Here is a 21,360-nt window from a genome sequence, read left to right on the forward strand (position 1 = left end):
CTTACACAATATGCACTTTGTACATCGCGAGGGAGCAGCTCCTCGCCAACGTAAAGATATCCAATCACACGTTATGTGATTTTTTTTCTCTCCAATCATACCGAATCTTAAAACATTTCTATCTCATATAAGTATATTTGTAATGTATAATATAATAAACATCTTTGTGTACGTGTTTGCGCCTATATATATATTATGCGGGCGCGCGCGTTTTGGTAAAAATATTTCCCAAACGAAAAACTCCCTCACCACATCCTCACGTGTAAAACAAACAGATACCTACCTACTTTTACTTACAACGATCTAATTTCACCGTTTCGTTAATCATTCAACAATCAGTCAGTTTAACTCAGTTGTATATGTATAATACTGGAGTCACGTCGATTTCACTTGTTCCCGTTCCTCTCGAATACTTTGCGCGGGTAAGAAATATTTTTACCAGAGTAATTGTTATTGTTATCATTCGTTTGTATATATATATAATATATTACGTATACGTACGTCATAGCAGAAAGGAAGAAGAAAAATACATGCACACGCATCGGATGTACGCGTCGCGATTTTAATATAGTAACGTGTAAACGACAAATTTTTTTTTTTTCTTTCGTTTTTATACTTTTGTGGTGCCAGCCACTTCTGCCATCATCTGTTTTGGGTTACAGATACGTTATTAACGAGAACAAAACGCAAGCGAAAAATATCTTTTTTTTTTTTTAATTATTTATTTATTTTTTTTATTCATATCAACAGCGAAGCGTCACATTATGTTTATATTATTCATTTTTTTATTTATGATTTTCTCCACTTTAAAGCCTGGAAGGGTTGCAATAATAATTAAGACACGCGTGTCCGAATGAGTCTTACGTTCGAGCTTACGAGTCAGCACCGCTTGTAAATCGCATACCTTTTTATCGAATGAAGTTGCACCAACCATAAAAAACATTCCTACATTCGCGATACATAAGTGTATAGGTTGTAGGGAAAAAAAAAAAAAAATTTACTAGATAAAAATAGAAAGCAAACAAATTTTCGTTTCATCAGCTAAGAAAAAATTAAAGCTATAATGACAAGGCTGGAATTACAAGGCAACACACGTTTGTACAATTAATGATGCAACCTTAAAACATATAATAATATCAAAAATCGTAATTAAATCAATATGTACACGCAAGGTACGAGCCACAGCGGCACAGTCGGTTAAATGCTATACATATAGACGTTGGAAATGACGAGTAATCCTTAAAAATTTATCATCTCTGCCATTTTTATGTTAGGTGATAAGTCAGTACAAGATCCACGAAATATGATTGATGTAAAAAAAAAAAAAAAAAAAAAAAAAAATAGTTTATGTATGTCTCTACCCACACAAAATGGTTGGTGATCTTCATTTTGTTTTGAGGTCTAATGACGTTTTCCCTTTCCTTCCTCTAAAAAAAAAAAAGTAAGAAATTTGAAACTCTGGTATCCCATGGATGCTCCGTTTCTGAAGGATTATTGTCGTAAAATGTTTGTTCTTTCAGCCGCGGCGCTGATCTCGCAAGACGTGCAAGATAGTAACGGCTGTTTTGTTCACTCATTCGTTGATAAATGTATATGAAGAGAAAACAAATGTATAAATCTATGTATATATCCATATGTATATGATATAAATGTAGAAAATAGACTATATATAAATACATCATTATACTTTTGTCAAATGTATATAATGTAGGCCTCATAACAACGTGACGAATGAAAAATAAATTTTTGTTTTGTTTTTTTTCTTCTCCCACCAACTCCTTATCACATACAATTTAAAGAAAAAAATAAAATAAAGTAAGAAAAGAAAAAAGAGAGAGAGAACCATCGTAAAAAATATACATTACGATTAGTCCGGTGGACAGCGAACAAATCGAAAATCTAAACAATTATTACGAGCAACGGGGCCTATGCTACGTGTACCAATAATAATGATGATGATAATACGATGATTCGTCGATTAGGAGACTGTAAAAGGAAAAAAAAACGGATTCCGCAATTTTAATAATAATAATGTATATCTACGTGTGTATACATGCACAACAACTATACATCGGTTCGAACTTACGTAATAAAGCTTCCTCGTGGCAAGATAGAAACAACATATATAACACATACAGGAGGAGAAGGAAAGGAGGACGAGGTTAAAATAGGGCTGTCCGCGTGCTTTCTCGTTTCACCAACAATTTACGTATGCACGATAATAATAACATAACACGTTTGGGTTTGCGTGCGATTTGCAACGAGGGTTGATTCAAGACAGTCACGAGTACATACACACACGCACACACACACGCTCACATTTACAAGTTTATATACGTATGTATTAAATATATGTGTATAATATTATTAACCATAAGGTCGGTATTCTCAAAAGAAGCGCAAGCATTGAACGCAGCCTCGAAGGGACAGGAAAACACGTGATTCGTTGAACAACGACGACGACGACGGGGATGATGCGTGATTGTTGGATGGCAATGAAATGGGCCCTAAGAGAAGATATAACGAGGATACACGAGAAAGAGATAGAAAGACAGAGGGAGGGAGAGAGAGAGAGAGAGAGCGTAAATGGCAGTAGGGAAATCGAAAATACTTTGCAAAGCGTCGTCGTCGCTTTTGGCTCATTATCATCGTCTTCTTCTTTTCGTTTACGCCCCGTGGAAACCGTAAACCTCGAGGACGCGTATCTCAAAGTCACCGCTGGCGCATAGGGGCGGATTGTTGAAGGTCGAGCAGCGGTCGGTCTTGCCGTACCTAATGTTCTCGTCCATCCAAATGGCCTGGCCGTCCCTGCGCCCATCGAAACAAACCGTTGAAAGAAAAAATCAATGGGGGGGGAGGAAGGAAGGTGGGTGTATATAAGGTAGGAGGAGCAAGTGCAAAAGCATACCCGCCACCGATGGTGATCATTTTCGAGTCGGCAGCCATAAACAGCTCCGCCGAGTGGTGGACCCGGGAATCGTTGTGCGACGAGTCCATGCCGACCCAAGGGTACTTGGCTCGCTCCGGGTACAAGCTGAACAGGAAGGTCTCACCCGTCCCGAAGTACGCTTGTCTCTGGCCCTTGTCGTCCTTCATGTTTCTCTCGCACCACCTCGTCGAGCAGTACGCTCCGAATACCTGTAACGCCCAACAATGACCACACATCAACAAACACTCGGTGTACTTATAATCAATGACTATCGCAGACTCAACAGTTTATCCCGGCTTCAAGGTCAAAAAAAAAGGTCACGATCTTTTTTAACTATTTAATTAACGATTGTGTCTTCCCCCTTGATGGGTATACGAAACGTGGAACCCGAGCCAACAATGCCAATTTGCCTGCGTTCATAATAGGTACACCTAATGGATGAAAATTTAGTACGTATACATATATACCAAAACGCACTCACCTCGTTGTTGCAGGTCTTGATCATGAGGAGGGTCGGCTCGTACTTTTCGACCCGGACGTAGAAAGTCGTGAGCGAGCAGCCGTGCTCCTCGGTCGTGTAGAGCAATATCGGCTGGTACATCGTTATCCGCACGGGTAGCCACGACCAGAGCGTAAACAACTGCCCAAGACAAGCGCGCGTCCAACACACACACACAATTGTGTTATACAGAGATGTTTATTGATTGATTTTTTTTTTTTTTTTTTTTTAAGCTTATGGGTACAGATTGAAAGCCGACGGTTTCCGCGGGTGCGTTTGGCTATTATTTTTGGTGCACGGCACATGTCGCAGCATCAGGCGGGAACTCGTTAAATGCAAAAAAGAAAATATTACCGAGCCTGCCGTAATTAATTATCTGACAAACAGAAAGAAATCTCAAAGCTGTGCAAAACAAGCAAAAACTTCAGTCGGCTTTTTTGCGGGAAAATCAAAGTACCGGTTCGTTACGCGACATTTCACTATTATTTTCTTTCATTTCTTCGTGGGTATACGATACATAAAAATACTGCGCTTTTAATTATTTATTATGGCAGCCTGTTTTATGTTTTGATAACAAAATGTTAATTCATCAAGTTTATAAAACTATAACTATGGAACAGGTAAATGTGTATAAATAAATAAAATTACACTAGGTACATGTACAAATTAATAAACAAAAGAAATTTACTTTTAGTATACAATATTCCAACTACAGTACCTATGTTGAAAAAAAAAAAACAAAAAAATCTACACAAGTATTAATAACTACAACATTAAATGTGCACGTTAGAAAAATCATAGGCGTATTAATTTCTGCGGTGAAACATTAGATAATTAGTGTGAGCAACGATCAAAAAAACAGGTCATGCGGCATAACAGTTTCGCTTAAAAATTAAACAATCAAAGCCAAGCGAGTTGACGGTACACAAAAAAAAGAAGGACAATATTATATTGGGTGATTGTGCAAAGGTGACGTGGGTGAAATTTAAAAAGCAATGGCGTTACTCCAACCAAAGTCAAAGGAAGCGAGGTTCGGAGAAAGTTTCGCCATAACTGAAGGTTCTCGGCGCGCGTAAAACGCAAAAAAAGATCAAACGGTTCTTCAAACCGTGAAACATCCCAGACGCAGAAAAAAAAAGATACACACATACATACACGTCATGCATGCAAGGAAAAGCTATGATCTTCCGCGCCTCTCCTGCTCCTGAACTCTTTTGATGTACACGTGAAATTTTTTCGGAATAGCACAAACTGGCATTATAATATGCACACACCACGTGTATATATATACGTCGAAATTGTATCAACAGCGAAAATGATGATATATACATGTATTTACATCGCATGAGGCTGTGTCTACGGGGTATACGTTTGTCGCTCGAATAAAAATGGCAATTATGTAAGCGGTTCGCTAAACAACTGTAACTCTTGCGAAATCCATTTGTGCATACGAACAATACAATCTATGGGGAAGTTTCAACTGTTTATCTATACATGAATATAAATGAATAAATTAAATACATGCTACAGACATAACGCAAATAAAATGTCACCTACCAACGTAATAATAATAATATACAACGTACATGTGCGTATGTAATTGTATGATCATCGTAACAAAATTAAGAACGAAAAGTCTCTACACAAGGTATGTATATACGACAAAATCTTGTATACACATCAACATCAAAAGACAGAGAGAAAATAAAAAAAAGGGCAAGTTTGTCTATAGCCAGTCCAAAAGGTATACTTACGTCGGGTGGGTCAAGTATCTGAGAGCGTATACTCTGTATCGGGTAAATGCCCATCGAGGGGGCGCGTGGTCCAGGACTGTGCGCTCCCTTTGTTTAGTAATCATTGTTTGTCATATATTTTTTTTTTTTTGAAATAATTTTTTTTTTTTTTATTTTTTTTTATATTTCGTTTACACATGCACAACATGATCATCGTCGTCATCAGGTCGGTGCGTTGCGTGGTGAGTTTTAAAATTCCACACGGCGACAGAGAGATTATGACGGGGCAGAGGCCGGCGAGTGATGGTTAGGCAGCGCAAACACAAAGACAACATACGGAACTTGTGAAAATTCTTGGTCCAACACCAATTATTATCAATACATGTATTTGATTATGCTTTGTTTTTTTTCAATAAATCATTTATTTATTTATTATTATTTATCATTTGTTGTAAAAAAATATATATCTTGGGTACACATGTGTTACAAGCATCGACTCAGTGTGCATGAAAAAAAAAAAAACATAAAAAATTCTACAATATACCACATCCAAACGAGGCCGCAAATGTCGAAACTCGTCGTTTACTTCGATTCATGTATTGGCACTAAGACGAGCAAAAATGTTCGTAAGAAAAAAAAAATTTCTTTAATTAAAGCACAAATTACTTGGCACGCACGCGCCCGTGTATGTGCGAGTTACTCTCGGACGAAGGAGGGTAACGAACTCGAAGGAATGCGCGCGAAACTGAAGCACGTCCCCGGTGCTCCCATGGTCGAAAAATTTTTACGGATTCGCGTTAAATATTACGTGTAAGCATACACACGAATCGGAGGCCGAAATTTTAAAAAATCCACACACATGGCCTCGTATATAAACCCGATTCATCGAGTTTGCGCGAGAGCATCGTTATCTCTTGGTTTGCGAAAAAAACTTTTCGCGCCTGTCGATTTTTCGTAAACAAACGCTCCGTTACCGTAATCTTCGGAGCTCATCGCTCTAGAGAGAGAAAAAAAAATAATAATAATAAATAAATTCGAAAAATGTGAGACAAGACGCAGCATCGCGAAGAGGCACCGACTGTTTGCAAACAGATTTACCCGTCGTGGTATAATCAGCGCTCGCATTAATTAAATCTACTAGCACATGCGTATGTACGGCCGATAAAGGCGCTTTTTACAACTTCCTTTGGAAAACAAAGTCTTATCGAAAATATGACAGAACAAAAATGTGGTACATAACAACGAGTCGAGGAGAGCAAACAAAAACTTGTTGAGAAAACAATTAAAGAAAGAAAAACGAGGAGGAGGGGGTGGTGGGAAAAAAGAAAAAGAAAACAATATAAGAGAGCCCAACGCGTTCATGTGCCTTCAATAACTTATATATGTTTTGCTTTGTGTAAAATCTATTTTCGTACTGACGCACGTACACGTGTTATCTATACATGTGTACATACATATATGCGTATATGCATAACGAGCATAAGTATACAAACAACCACACGTACACCGTTTCGCTCGTTTGCATGCAGCGCAGGGTACTTATTTTCACTTTTGATACGATCCATCAAACATTTTTTGTTGATGAGAAAAAAAAAAAAAAAAAAATTAAGTATACTTAGTAACTAAAAGTTCGAGAAACCCTACTCCCATTGTCTTTTTCTATCCTACTTCATTTTATATGTACACAAAAACGTAACGTGACAAACTTTTTAGGGCTTTTTTTTTTTTGACTCTTCATCAGTCACAACTGATTTCTACAGATAAACATAACAGTGTGTGGAGCATCCATCGTACTATATATATGCGCTTAAAAAGAAAATAATCATTCGTTTTGGTACACCATCGGCATCGTTCTTCAAGATTTTCCGATGTGCCTTTGCTCATAAAATAATATGTACACACGGGAGGGAGAGAGAGGGAGAGCCACACGAGTTTCGTGCATCAGCGGCTCATTCTCGTCGCGATTGAAAATAGACGCGCGGCTTGTTTACGAATACTTTTTGCCCCCGCGGCGGGAGAAAGAGAAAACCGCGCGCGTATATAGGTACGCTCGTTGCTCTCCTCGTGCTTTTCTCTCCCACTACACTATACGGGTGAACAAACAACTTTTGCTCCTCGTCTTAATTTCATGCCCTAACGCACCGGACTTCCATTGAAAAATCCCGAGACTGTTACAAGTATAGGCGCAAACTTTCATTCGATGCAAGTGCACGAGGTGCACTGCGGCAGCTGGGAGTTGGGAAGGATTTTCATCTAGAAGTCGCAGGCACCGATAAGCAGACTCATGCAGCCAATCAATCGTTAAGATTCGAGTTAATTCATTCGATTTTCTTTTTGTTAGTGTCGTACATGAAAACTATATGGAGAGGAAAAAAAAAACCACAAGACAGTGTAGGGCCCGAATAACTGCAAGCTTGTACCAAGCCTTTTTCATAGAGCATGCGACGAGCAAAAAAATTCCATAACAAATGCATGATCGCTTCATTTCAGACGCTTTTTGTTTCCTGATTGTTTTCTTTTCTTTTTTTTTCCACGAGACTAAAATTTCAAAGACATGGACCGAGCATGGAGTATAAATATATGTGATATACAGGTGCTGCGGCATCAATTTTAGAGACTCGTATTTTGCTCCTTCCTGCATTAAATACTCAACTGACAGGAGGTTGATAGAATATGTTAATATAGCTGATGAGTGATGATGCACAAACGACAATCATCGGTAACAATGGACAATTCACATGTGCCTCGCAACAGAGATTGAGAAATGATGGACAAGTTCGTTAGAATTCGTGGTTCGATAGTCGTGTAGAGGGTGTCGTGTGTTTTTATGGAAACGTGAAAAATATAGATGCGCCAGCAAAGCATGTATATAGTTACAGAGCGTCTCGTCTCGTTGACGCTGCAAGTGCACAATGTACATAGAACATGTCTGTAAATAAAGAGTGTATACACAAGTATACGGCTTATCCCGAGCAAACATATCGTCGTCGAGTACGTATATATAATTCGTAGGCATTATAATGGTTATATATAGTCGTACGTGTATCAAGGATACGTGCAGTGGCCGCGGAAACGGTGAGTTCCCCCTCCGACAAGTGAGCTTTTGGATATTGACTCGCGAGCTCGTTTGGTACATTAAAAGAGAGTTCAGCACTCGTGGGCGTTGATTTTTTTTTTATCTTGGCTAGAAGAGCCAGTACGAGCGGGCGATAAAAGTTTCATGAACCTTACGAGCTTCTATTTTCTTCGGCAGGCAGGAGATCAAGATGTACAATGGAGAATCACTCGAGTGTCAATTGATTACGTAAAACAAGTGAAACGTGCGGTATCACGGTATTGAAACGTAATTTTTTTAAATTTAATTCGGCTGATCGTATTGAGGTTCTTTCATAATTATTAATCAAAGCACGAGAATCCATTTTTTTTTTTTTTTTTTTTTTTTTTTTTGCGAGAGTGTCAAGTAAATCTGCTATAGTTATGAATTAGGTGTGTTAAAACTAAACTCGGGGTAATCACATGTTTTTAGGGAAATTTTTTTTGTTCAAGAACTCATGATTAATGGTACACACAGAAAAAAAAAAAGGTAAAAACACTGCAATAAATTTATTAAGTGTTATCACCACTCGCTGAGAATAAACATTAAAGTAAAACATGAGAGCAGCGGTTGCATGTGTAGCATTCAAATGGTATAACAGCGATTAAAGCCGAGAGACGACGCTATACAGTGTCGCGATGAATGAGAAGGAAAGAAACAGATGTTTGATGAGCGTAAAACTCGAGTTGTAAGTTGTATTTTTTTTTTATTTTTTGATGAAGGAAGGGCAGACAATTCAGAGAAAAAAAAATGGAAGGTAGCACATGAAACGAACGGCACATTGTCCAAAAAGATAAATAATACAATACCCTGTCTTTGTACGTGTCTTCACATTCTTTCTGAAAACAAAGTGAATCATTGAAAACAATCTTTTGCAGTTTTCGGTCGATTTCAACTAATTTTAAAACAAAGTTTTCATTTAAATAAGGAACCCTCTAACTTGTCTCTTTATCGATTTACGAATGATAAAATAGTTGATGGCGTTGTTCAACGATAATACAATAGTTGTATTTATAGGTACGGCGTGTAAGTAATACACATAGAAAATGAGGTAACAAGCGTCCATAGATCTTACACAAAAACCAAGTTTGTTAAAATATGACACTTTCATTTTAAGTCATATTAACCCTGCACCATTGTTATTATTTTTTTATTTTTTTTATTTTAGAAAAAAAAGAGAAAATAGAATAGAGAAAAAGGAATAAATAAGAAAGAAATAAGGTATAAAATATAAATTGCAAGTTAAAAACATTCAATAAAAAAAAATCATATTTCCAACTTAAATTTAAACAATGTATATACTTTTCTACGTTAGTACTTGAATATTTTTACTGAAGTAACAATATAATACAAATTATAATAGTGAAAAAAAAAAATTTTAATATTACAACTACAATGAAATCACTTACCTCTCTTATCGTGAGGGTGTGGGACATCATTTGAATGTTCATCTGTGATTGACTTGTTGGTAATGTATCTGTAGATCGGGACTTGACCATTTTACTCTGTGACACTACGTTTCGACTCTTCAAGTTCATTTCGATGCTTAGGAATACTCTTGATATGTAAGCCGAACTCAAGTTGCGGATACCAAATGCAGTTCGTAAAAACTTTGCCGGTGTCACCTGTATGTAGCAAAAAAAAAACAAAAAAACACAATGTGTAACGTATGAACTTCATGATTATAAAAATTATCACAGGAAAATGTGTTTCAATTACCGGTATCGTACTGCAAAATTTTATGAAGGTATTGTCTATGCCATGTTTGGTGATTTCAGCCATCCACTCAGAATTTTGCGGTGACGAATATTTATAGAATAATAAAACTATAGCCATAGCTACCCTATAGAAGACCTGAATATGAAATGAAAAAAACATCAGTAAACAAAGTTGTGGGTGAAAATTGATTGTTCTTTTTCCTCTGCCTACCTTAATGCCTTCATGTAAAAAACAGTCCATAACTCTGACTAGATGTTGAAACGGAAGTGCTTGCAGAATCCACCAAACCCAGTCTTGGTAGATTCTTTCTGACCTCGCCACCGAACAGTGTCTGGCCAAATGAATTGCACCATTTTTCTATCGCGAAAAATAAAAGTTCTATTAAAACTACTCATCTCCTTCAAGCACTACGGTACAGCCAAACACCAACGAGTCAAATACGTACCACATACTTTCTCGTGATTTGTTCTACCGTTTTCCACGTCACTTCGTAAAGAAGTTTTGTTTGCGTGATAAACATTTTCTTCTTTGACGCCACTAAACTCTGTATGCAGTGGTAGCATTGTTCCTCTGTAACATCAAAGACTCGATTGAAAAAAGAAAAAAAAAAAAAAAAAAAAACCATTCTACGTTTAAACAGTGAATATCAGGCAACTTTGACACGCGGATGGCTTGTAATTGAAGTAACGAGGATCAACGCTCATATACGAGGGAACAAACCTGGCATGAAATGTAGAAGAATCGCAGTCACGGGGTAAAGCGTGGGGCTGTACGTAATGTCCGGGCAAGCGTAGCCCAGGACCGTGACGATTCTGTCGACGACCATTCGACCCTTGCGAGTGAGATTATACGCCAAGAGATGCGTACTGTCAACAAACGGAGGCAGCATTATCGGTTGCTCCGGCAGTTCTGCGAGAAGAGAAAAAAAAAAAAAAAAAAGAAAATTTTTATTTCAACAAATCACAAACAACAGAAGTAGAATAAGGAAGAAGAGGAAAAAAAGCTTCCTACCCGTAGTGCCCAAGACCTGGCTGACCATGTCCCAGTAGTAGCCGTCCATGGTATTGTTGCCCTTGCTGTGCTGTGCTATGAGCGCCGGCCAGAGTTGGCTCCTTATGTTGTTGTTGAACGGCCAGGCGTTCTCCCTGAGCACGATCTTGACATCCCTGAGCCTCTCCGCCTGGAGCAGGGCACTGATCTCCTTGAACGTCTTGAGGGTCTGCTTCTTGCTGGTCGGGGATTCCGGCTGCACGACGATGTTGCTCGTGTCCACGTGTGGCGGAAAAACCTCGTCAATGTCGACGACGTTGTTGCTCTCCTCGTCGGCCGTGTTGTTGTTGTTGTTGTTGTTGTTATTATTATTATTGTTGTTGCTGTTGTTGTTCGCGTTGTTGTTGTTGTTGTTGCGACCACCACCACCACCGGCGCCACCTCCAGCTCTACCGCCACCACCACTACCGCCACCACCACCACCACCGCCACTACCGGGGCCTGCAACAGTCACCGACGATCTCATGTTCGACGGCGCGCTGTTATTGTCCATGGAGCAGGGCGACTGCGTGACCAGCATGGCAGAGAGCAGCAGCAGTAGCAGCAGTAGCAGCGGCGAGCTACGGTGCAAGGGGCATTATGACGGAATAGCCGCGCGCGCTCTACCCTCGTCCGGGCGAGCCTCCTCTTTACGTTATCTCCTTGGACGTTTGAGCGCTCATCTGCAAGCATCAAAAGATCCACGTTACACATGTTATACATATACACACACGATACATATAAAAAATCGGTGTTTTAATTCCCCCCCCCCGCCAAAAAAAAAAAAAAAAAAAAAACAATTCCATTGAAAATTTTTGCTAAATATTTCAGCGATGTATAGGTACGGCGACGACGACGCGCAGTGTCGGAAAGGCCAATCCGATCGAATTAACGCTCAAACACACATATAATAATATATGTGGGTACACGTATCGCGTTGTATCCTATTCTATATGTATTGTGTCCTCCTCGTCGCGAATAGTTAAGAAGTGTGCCTGTAATGTCTATCGCATTAATTCGGAAATCAAGTCAATCAAGCCAGATAGGTATTATAAAGATATAGTGTATATCCCGCGGTAGAAACATCACGTTACATTACGACACACAATATAGGTACATCCCGACATAACTGTACCGATGTGTGTTCGCTGCGATTGTGCACTCCTCCTCGTCATGGGGTTATTATATATATATACACATATGTACCACTGCTCATTTTCAAACTGCATATATATTTTTACGATGCGCATCGGATGGACGGACAGAGATGAATCCGTCGACGAGCTCAAAGTACTGTTATTTATGCGGTTCGTTCGACCCAGGGCTATTTCACCTCGTTATGTATACAGATGCACGTGATATTTGCCCCAGACGCGCGTTATTACACCCATTTTCGACGATTTCAATTGACTCCCCTGAATCGGCACTTATCCTCATCTCTGCGCGGTATAATTATGTATATATGTATTACATAAAACGAGAGAGCGGGGTACTTTCAACGCAACGCACCACCTATATCCGTGCAAAAACAAGAGCCCCTTCTCGTACAAGATTTATCTTCTCTCTATACGGTGTTATTCCCAGTAACTATACATATATGTATATATACACGCACGTTACTCGCAAAGAAACAAAGAAAGGAATACATTTGCATAAATTATGCGCGTATACGAGCTTTGTGTTTTGAGAATTATACGAGGAGCTGTATGTACAATGAGCGAGGAGAGACATTGGCCTCGGGTCGTGGGTGATTTTTCATCCGCGAGAAGACAAGGGAGACGCATCGATGGAAGAAAAGTGTCGGCCGGAGAGATAGGAGAGCATGCGATATACATGGAGAGCATCTCTCGCGGTGTTTGACATCAGCAGCAGCGATACGAAAACAGAGAGCGAGATTTTTCTTTTTGATGCATGAATATACACCTATCATCGCACCAGCACGCGCTTGCACTCGACGGGCTCTATAAATACACGGGCGTAAGAAAGAGAGCCTTAATGCACGTGAGATGTGAGTAGAGAGACCCATACGAGAATACGGGGCATCGAGGATCGGCAATCAAACGAGCGGCGGTGGCGGCTAAATCGTTTTTCCGTGTATCCGCGGCCTGAAATCAAAGTCATTCGGGCGAACGCTCGGGAGCTTTTAGTGCCGGACTAAACTCCATCCCGCTTGCATATTGTACATGTATATATATAGCCGCACTGGAGAGTCTTGCTCTCGAAACGGCTCTCGATGGCACACTTCCAAGCCACGTGTCTTGCGTTATTTATATTATATTGTTGTGGGGAATTGTGCTCCCCCCCCCTTCCCCGTACCGGTGATCGGTAACATTTTCGCGATGAATGGGTATCGGTCGGAATGAATCTATATGGTCCACTTTGTTTACTTTTTTCCAAGTATTTGAAAGAAAAGACATAAGGCCAGCTGCACCTATACAGGTGTGTGTTAATAACTGAAAAAGGTATATTTGTACGTTAACCCGGTCTCGTCGTCATTGACGGTACTCGCCCGATCGTTAAACACATACGTATGTATACTTTGCTACAGAAAAATACAATAAATTCATGAGTCTATAAGTAGGTGCTCGGATGCGCTTGCGATGGAGGTCAGATCTATGAGACTTTTGTGCCGCGACCTACACACCGCCGTGCACGGCAATGAACATCTGTGCTTACACACGCGACATCTGTTTTTTCTAAAATATTTTTGCTCTTTGGATGATGTATGTAAGTAAAGGGAAAATGAGAATCGAGATTTTGGAGTATAATGGCACACGTCGAAAACCATGAGCAACGTAAACACACCTTCGGCCCGAGTATTCGTTGTACCATTTTGCACGCTTGAGATGCTCACGAGACTTGGAGAAAACACACATTGTACATACTTATTATCTTGTACATAATATGAACCATCTACAGTTTCAGAGACGCTCAAGTTTTTTTTTTTTTCTTTTTAGCTGTCTACTTACCGATCACACCCACAATAACCTTTTTTAAATGTGTATAAGGTGCTTTTTCGCACCACGCAGTCACAGATTCGACGGGAAAACGAGTAAAAAATTTTTCAACTCTGACCGCATACGTATATTATTTTAATCGAGGCGCGCGCTCAACTTTTCTGAATGGGGCTTGAGAAATAATGGATTCAAGATGAGATTCTTTATTTATCGAATACCGGCCGGCAAACTCGCGTACAACACTCTTGACTCGCGTCCAAAACTTACGCTAACCGAGTGGCTATTTATTATAAATAAAGTTAAAAAAATACTCGCGCGATTATTCCCTCGGTTGCTCGCGCAAGTGTAACATGTACAATCTTGTCTTCCAAACCTTAATAAATATTGAAGAAGCTCCCGTGAAACGTATAGTGTAACATGCAGGGCGCCGTGTGCATATTATGTATACGCAAGGAGTGGGTATTCTCTTTCTTCGGGTTCTCATGAATTTATTCATAATACGAATGTTTCGCGTGACCGAACGCGCGTTCCAAAGTACAAATATATATATATATTGGGGTGAGTCTCCAAGATAAGGTTATAAAATATTTATACAATGGCACCCCTATTTATAGTATAATATGTAGATGCCGAACGAGTGGTAAAAATACCGTTTTACGGCACGTCAGGTAGGTAAACCCGTACACGTATTATGCTCATTAATTAAACATTTTGCAGTGTACTTGTATCGATAAAAAAAAAAAATAAAAAAAAATAAAAAAAAAAACAAGGTTTTGGAAGTCAGTGACGCGATTCACAACACCATATTACTTATACACCTCGAATTTTCGTCCAACAAAAAAAAGTCACTGTATGTATGTAAGGTATGGTGTTTATTATGAAAAGGTACTTGTGTTTACATAAAAAGAAGGAAAAAAAAAAGATATCAATCTAGTACAAAAACGAGGGCGTGGTTGGATTATTGTAATCTCACACAAACACGTGCGTTTATATATGCTTTTGTGAGCTAAAGAGAAAAGCGAGAAAAGTACTCTACAAGGTACATAGGACGTTTTTAACGTGTATAGATCGATAAATCTGGAACTGCAGCGGAAAGAAATGTGTACTTGATCCGCACCAGACAATGAAGTAAAAAAAAAATAATAATAATAAAAATAAAAAAAATAAGCGCGTTATCGTGATTGGCAGCATTCGTGCTTGTTGCGATACAAAGACTCGTGATCCATCATCATTGAAGGATCGATTTTTATCACTTAAAAAATAAAAAATAAAGATACAAAACTCTTTTGGGATGGTGTGAGTCTACCAGCAGTAAACGTGAAAAGGGCGCAGACTTACTTAACTTTCGACCCCCGGGCGTGTAGGTAAATTGTAAAAACTTTTACGGTTCTTGCTTGAGGGAGAGCAGAGAGCATCGTCAGACGTGCCAAAGAGGAGCGAACCCCCCCGCGCACGCGTTCAAGGTATACACACGTATACAAACAAGGAGGTCCCTTAGTCAATCCTCTCTATAACTGGAAGGTATATCGTGCTGTAGAGAGAGTGCGGCTACAGCGGAGGAAAAAAAAAGAGGCGCTGGGTGGGTGGTATACGTATGAGGGAACAAGAGGAAAGCTGTGCACGGCTACCCCCACGGATCGATATTGAGCTTAACGTCGAAAAAAAATTTTTTTTCCTCCTCACCCTCCTCCCTCGTCGCGTTTGTCCTCGAGAGACGCCGAGAGGCCTAATAGCCCGAGATCGGTTGCTCAGCAGCGAGGCCCGGGAAAAAAAGCTCGAGCTTTCTTCTCCCCCTCCTTTTGGTACGTATATACGTAGGCGTTTCCCTCCTCCCGAGAAACGTATACCAAGTTGAGCCGAAGAATTTGCCTTAGGGGGGGTGGGTGGATCGGAGGGTACAGGTAGGCAAGATGGGGGGGTGGATGGCGCACACACCCCGAGGACGCTGTGGTGGACTGGTCCTCCTTCTCATTTCATGCGCGACTTGAGCCTCGTTTGTTCAAGAAACTTGGACTCTGCTTTCGCATGTGTCTTTGTTTTTTCTCGTTCGTTAAGATTGGGAGGGAGAGTCAATGGTGCGTTCATTCTGGGATGATCGAAAGCTGCAACACGAGTCCCACCCTTTACTCGATCGATCGAGATCCGTTTTTTTCTTTTTTTTTCTATTCTCTCATGATGATGAAAAAACTTGTATCACGTGGCGTTGTGATGTGGTACGACCAGTCATATTTGGTACACAAATAATGTTTTTACTACCGATTTATCCCAAGTTTAATTTTACGCGCTTTTTGAGAGATTCAAGAAGAAGAAAGAAAAAAAAAAAGAGATGAGAAATAATGAACGAGAAGCTCGTTTGAACCGCTCTTTGGAGGGACGGAGAGACACGAGAGTTAGGGTACGTTATGTACTAATGTACGGCGACGATGACTCCGGTGTCAAAGTTAAACGCCTCAAAATTATTTCATCAGATCTCTTCCGCGCTTAAGTAGACGTACTAGTTTTCCAGAGGCGTCATTAGTTACACCGAGGCAGCCGTACATGCACCACCCGGACCAGCATTGTAACAAGTGTATATACGTACACTGAAACAATAAGTATGTACGAAACGACGATCGAACGCGTCTTGTATACGGATAGACATTCGAAAGCGATTAGTTCGCACTTTATAATCGGTTTACCGGGCATTTTCCTTCCTCGGCCTTTCCCGCTCCTCGAGCTGGTGGTGCTAATATTACAAAACTCCCGGCGGTGTTTTCGTTTTAACCCAATTATTGTTTATCGAATTAAAAACCTTTTTCTTTTTTTTGCGAGGCACCAACCTAAATTTATTGTACCGCCCGAGATAATATACCATCGCGTAGTACGGCTATACTTACATCGTACACATATTTTTATACACACCCGTAAACGTACAGTGTAGGTATATGGATGTACTCGCGTATATACGTGCGATTAAATACTTACAGTACCTCCCTCTCTCCCTCCCTCTCTCTCTCTCTCTTGATCGCTCCTTTTCTCTCGCGTGATACGAAACGGAGGGAGAAGCGACACTTGTACGGCTTAAATTTGCTGTGTCGCTATAAAATAGGAGAGGAGAGATGCACACGCTTACAGACGAAAATCCACTCACACACCCACACCCCGACGTAAAGACGACAACGACGATCCTGGGCTGTTTAGTTTCGTTGCTTTTTCGAACAATCCGCTCTCACGCCGCAGTGTTTCCATTGACGTAATAACGTTATGTTTTGCATGTTACGAAATCGATGCGCGATATGATAGAGAGTGTACGTGTGTACATACGTGTGTGTGTGTTGCGGGAGGGTGTGGAGGGGAAGCCCACGCGAGCGCCGTTCAGTCGATTTAAACAAATCTCGTACTGCACGCTGTTTTCACGGGTTTACTTAATCGTGACTTTGGTGGCAAGTGTAGTATACCCTACGATCTACGGCTGCGTGTGTGGCTTATCAATCTCGAAATTTTTCAATAAAAGAAGAACAGGTCGCATCGGCGCGCTCGAATCGATAAAAGCGGCACTTGAAGCTCGCCTCCTTTGCCTCGTGATACGTATTACGGACACTTTAAATTTGTCAACTCATCTAAAAAAAAAAAAAAAAAAAAAAAAAAATATTATTACGACAAAAGTAATTTTGCGTTTTAATTCCAGGTATAAAAATAAAATTGATATCTTGCACTATTCCGCGCAATCCACGCGCGAGTATAGGTATGCATAAAACGTAGGTACTCACTGCAGCAGATCTCTGGAAGATGCGATCATCGACGAGCCGGTCTAACCGTGGAATGGCACTACTACTGCTACTACCACCGTCACAGACACCACCACCCGCACCACCGCCACGAAAACTGATGCCACAGTCCAGAGTCGAGCCCAGCTCGTTCACCCTGCAACGACCAACGTGAGATTCGCGTCTACGTCGTCCTCTTCTGCGTTTGGTAGCTGCCACGAGCAATTGCCTCTGAACCACTACCTGCGACGGCTTCTCCTGCCTAGTCACCCACAACAACAACAACTGCTTCCTCTTAGTCCCGGTCGTCGTCGTCGTCTTCGTCGTTGTTTTCCTCTTATTCGACGTTGTGTCGACGTGCATGAACTTCACACCGTTTGACAATGATAATAATAATAATAATAGAATATGTGTAGGTGCAGTGCAGTTATGCTCCTCTTTCTCCTCTAGCTTCCGTTGCTGCTGCTGTTTTCTGATTGTTCTCCTCTTCCTCGGCAGCGGCAGTGTCCCAGGGGGGCAGCGGCCTCTCCTCTTCCCGTCGGAAATTCGTCGACGGCGCGCGCCGCGCGCGCACCGACCGATCAAGCCCAGAGAACACGAGCAGAGGGAGGATGAGAGATGAAAAATCTCTCTCTCGCTCTCCCGATGTTACACGCCGATAAGGTGGGGGATACTATTTACGTGTGTGTGGGATATATAGCGCGGGTGGGTGGTTGGTGCGTGTGTGCCAATCTCTCAGCTGAGCGAGCAGCAAAAAATCTAATAGTAGGCGGTGGGTATTGATATACTTGTTCCCTCTCTTCTTGATCCTTCACTGGGACGGGGGAAACAAAAAAAAAAAAAAAAACTTCTTTTTTTGTTTTCTTCCCTCCTTTCTTTCTTTCTGACGATGGTACGTGGTACGACGGTGATGACGATTTATTTTGTCGAGAGATGATGCACTATCCGGTTTTTTTATGCACCTATAAAAAAAAAAAAGTATACAGTATATGTATATGAGAGGGTGATGCGACGATGAGATTTATATTGGAATCGGAGTCCAAGGAGAAAGAGCAGAGACGATCGAGCAGCGGCGCTGCCGCAAGCTGTACTGCGGTGGTACAACAACACTGATCTAGACTCGGCTCTCTCGTACTCTCCTGACTCTCCTCCTCTAGGCACGTGTGTGTGTGTGTGTGTGTGTGTAACAATTTGCTGGCTACGGCTTTTTGCAGGCACTGCCTAATATAAGTAAGTAGCGCATGTTGTAATGCGCGTCGTATAGAGAATATTACGGTAGGTACAGAATAGATGGTTAAATTGCGCGTGTGAGACCCACACGAAGAGATGACACTTGATCGGGTTTGACTGGCTGATGAAAATAGAGTTTTGTGAACGAGATCGCCCACCTGCATATAATATGAAGTATAATAAATGCATTTGGCACGAAAATGCAAAAAAAAAAATACATTTATCAGTATTGCACGTTAATGTGCGTACTTAACAAATACACTAAACAAACAATGCCCAGGTAGGTTCTGCAAGATGTTCACTGGATATAATATAGTAGCCTGTATTAAATAGATTCAAGTGCTGATAGTGCAGAGTAAAATACACCAAGCAAAAGCCCCATTGTTTACGTAGTCGTAATTTCTGATGTCTCCCCTCAAATAACACGGGAGTTTATAGAATTTATAAGAAATTTAAATGCATATACCTATAGGCATCACCGTCAGGAAGAGAGAGAAGGGAGAAAAATAGTGGAAAATCCCAAAGAACTAATCAAAACATGAGCTGCCTGTGCACATATAAAAAATGGTTATTTTAACCCTGTGAGTATTGCAAAGTGAGAAAGGTTCGAGACTTTCGAAAAACAGAAAATACCTTACAGTAATCAAACTTATATAAAAAGGAAATGTTAACGGATTCTGAGGTAAAATCCATCACTGCATTGTTGTATATACATAAGGTACAATGCACATCACACGAAGCGCTTTTAGATTTTTCCCTTCTGCTATCGCTCTCTCTCGTGAAGAAAGACTATATATACGTATAATATATACCTACTTACTTTGGTACCTTTGGGTAAGAAATGTCGAGGGTATAATGTATAACGTACCTATCATAAGTAGGTATACTTGCATGCATAACAGTGTGTGCTACGATCTACGATCGCATGGGTACCCACCGCTATCCTGATCATTGACCGAATACTGAACAGAAATAAAACCGACGGTATATGGAAAAAACCTTTGCTTTTAAAGTCACGTCATGCATATACATATATACGTGTAATGCGTACTATATCCTAAGTAACCTAAGTGCCTGTGAACTTTTGTATGGATGTATAGGTACATGACACATGAATCACACGATTTAGTCCCTAAACTATATAAACACTGCACTTGTTGTTTAATTAAGCCCATTGCACATACAGTAGTGTAAATTATTTGTTGGTACTTGCCTGGTAAGTACCTATTCTATTTGCAGGTTTTGCGAGTGATAGGCATTAGACGGTAAAGTGAAGTTACGAAGTACCTATATAGGCATAACTTACGTAGCGTTTTAATACTCAATATTATTCTCGTCCGTCCATTCGTTCACTTTAAACTTACCAAACACCGAATTCTTAGCACTTAGCACTGACTCGGTACATTCAACATGCTTAAATAAACTCACATTAGCACAACGAATACTTACGTTTACGTATCTCAAACAGATGCCTACTTACGATTTCACACTTCACCCTCTCTGCCATGCATGTGCAGTACTACAATAAAGGTAGGTATAGTGTGCTGTACTTACTTTCATACAATAATGTGCACACTATATGTAGTGTAATCGGCGTGGAGATTTTTTTCTTTGTAATCTCTCCCTCACCCAGTGTACTTATATTACAAGTAATCCCGAGCCAAACTCGATCGTCGAGCGTATAGTACGCCCCCGCACACGAAAAGTACTCGACAGTCTCGACACACACTTATTATCTTATCAAACAAAAGTTAGCTATACAAGTACTGTATTTTCTTTAATTCGCGCACAAGAAGGATTTCAATACAATTTAACAGGGCCGTTCTACAATTCTGCTTTCTGCTCGCACGGTGCACTGTGCACTCATGCTCACTCGATAAGTAAAAGTGAGGAGATCGCTCGAGCGGTAGTGTAGGGTAGGTTAGTAGTGTGAAAAAGCTCCGCCAGGTGGCGCTGTACAATGGCGCAAAATTTTAAAATCTAAACAAACCCACATGATTTTGAGTATCAGAGTTTTTTTTATTATGTATTAACAATAAATATTCTCTAGTGTTATTAAAATTGTGATTTTAATTCTATTCAATTTATTTCCTTATCGTTACTTTTACCTTAGGTCATAAGCTAATTATTATTATTTATTGATGTTCAACGATTTAGCCATTGAACTCATGAAAGTAAGTATACCTATTAGTCTTTTATCGACTTCCAATTTGTTCAATTAAACCAGCTTTACGTTAAAATAAATATTTTAAAAAAAGTTGTAAGTAGCGCAATCTGTTGGCAGTAAGTTTAGTACTGCGGTAAACATCCGATGGTATAGTCCATATTTTATCAGCCATCCATAAATGTTGTGAAAACTGCAAATTTTTCATTATTCAAAAGCTTGTTAAGTACATTATAAATGTTCAGAAAAAAATTCTCAAA

The 21,360-nt window shown here is 40.1% G+C and overlaps 1 protein-coding gene across 1 annotated transcript; it reads right to left on the minus strand.

The window, feature by feature from the left end:
* Positions 1-1,322: 1,322 nt before the first annotated feature.
* Positions 1,323-20,729, minus strand: sky (GTPase-activating protein skywalker). Its single transcript, XM_089593382.1, has 14 exons — positions 20,491-20,729; positions 17,710-18,668; positions 11,473-11,686; positions 10,986-11,292; positions 10,695-10,883; positions 10,420-10,544; positions 10,185-10,331; positions 9,975-10,109; positions 9,665-9,880; positions 9,065-9,094; positions 5,183-5,269; positions 3,411-3,569; positions 2,909-3,138; positions 1,323-2,808 (listed from the first exon to the last, which is right to left on the minus strand). Exons 3-14 carry the CDS (start codon positions 11,542-11,544, stop codon positions 2,667-2,669), a joined length of 1,839 nt encoding a protein of 612 aa, XP_089449508.1. The 5' UTR covers positions 11,545-11,686; positions 17,710-18,668; positions 20,491-20,729; the 3' UTR covers positions 1,323-2,666.
* Between the last annotated feature and the right edge of the window lie 631 nt (positions 20,730-21,360).

Source organism: Copidosoma floridanum, unplaced genomic scaffold (assembly GCF_036245765.1).
Source record: "Copidosoma floridanum isolate Cflo_tuat_1 unplaced genomic scaffold, Cflo_Japanese_pri ptg000019l, whole genome shotgun sequence".
NCBI classification, from domain to species: Eukaryota; Metazoa; Arthropoda; class Insecta; order Hymenoptera; family Encyrtidae; genus Copidosoma; species Copidosoma floridanum.

Coding starts and splice junctions, on each gene's coding strand:
- sky (XM_089593382.1), bottom strand. CDS start 11,544: ATGCTGGTCACGCAGTCGCCCTGCTCCATGGACAATAACAGCGCGCCG. Junction 10,332..10,419: donor AAATCACGAGAAAGTATGTG/GTACGTATTTGA, acceptor TTTTCGCGATAG/AAAAATGGTGCAATTCATTT. Junction 2,809..2,908: donor ATGATCACCATCGGTGGCGG/GTATGCTTTTGC, acceptor CGATGGGCGCAG/GGACGGCCAGGCCATTTGGA.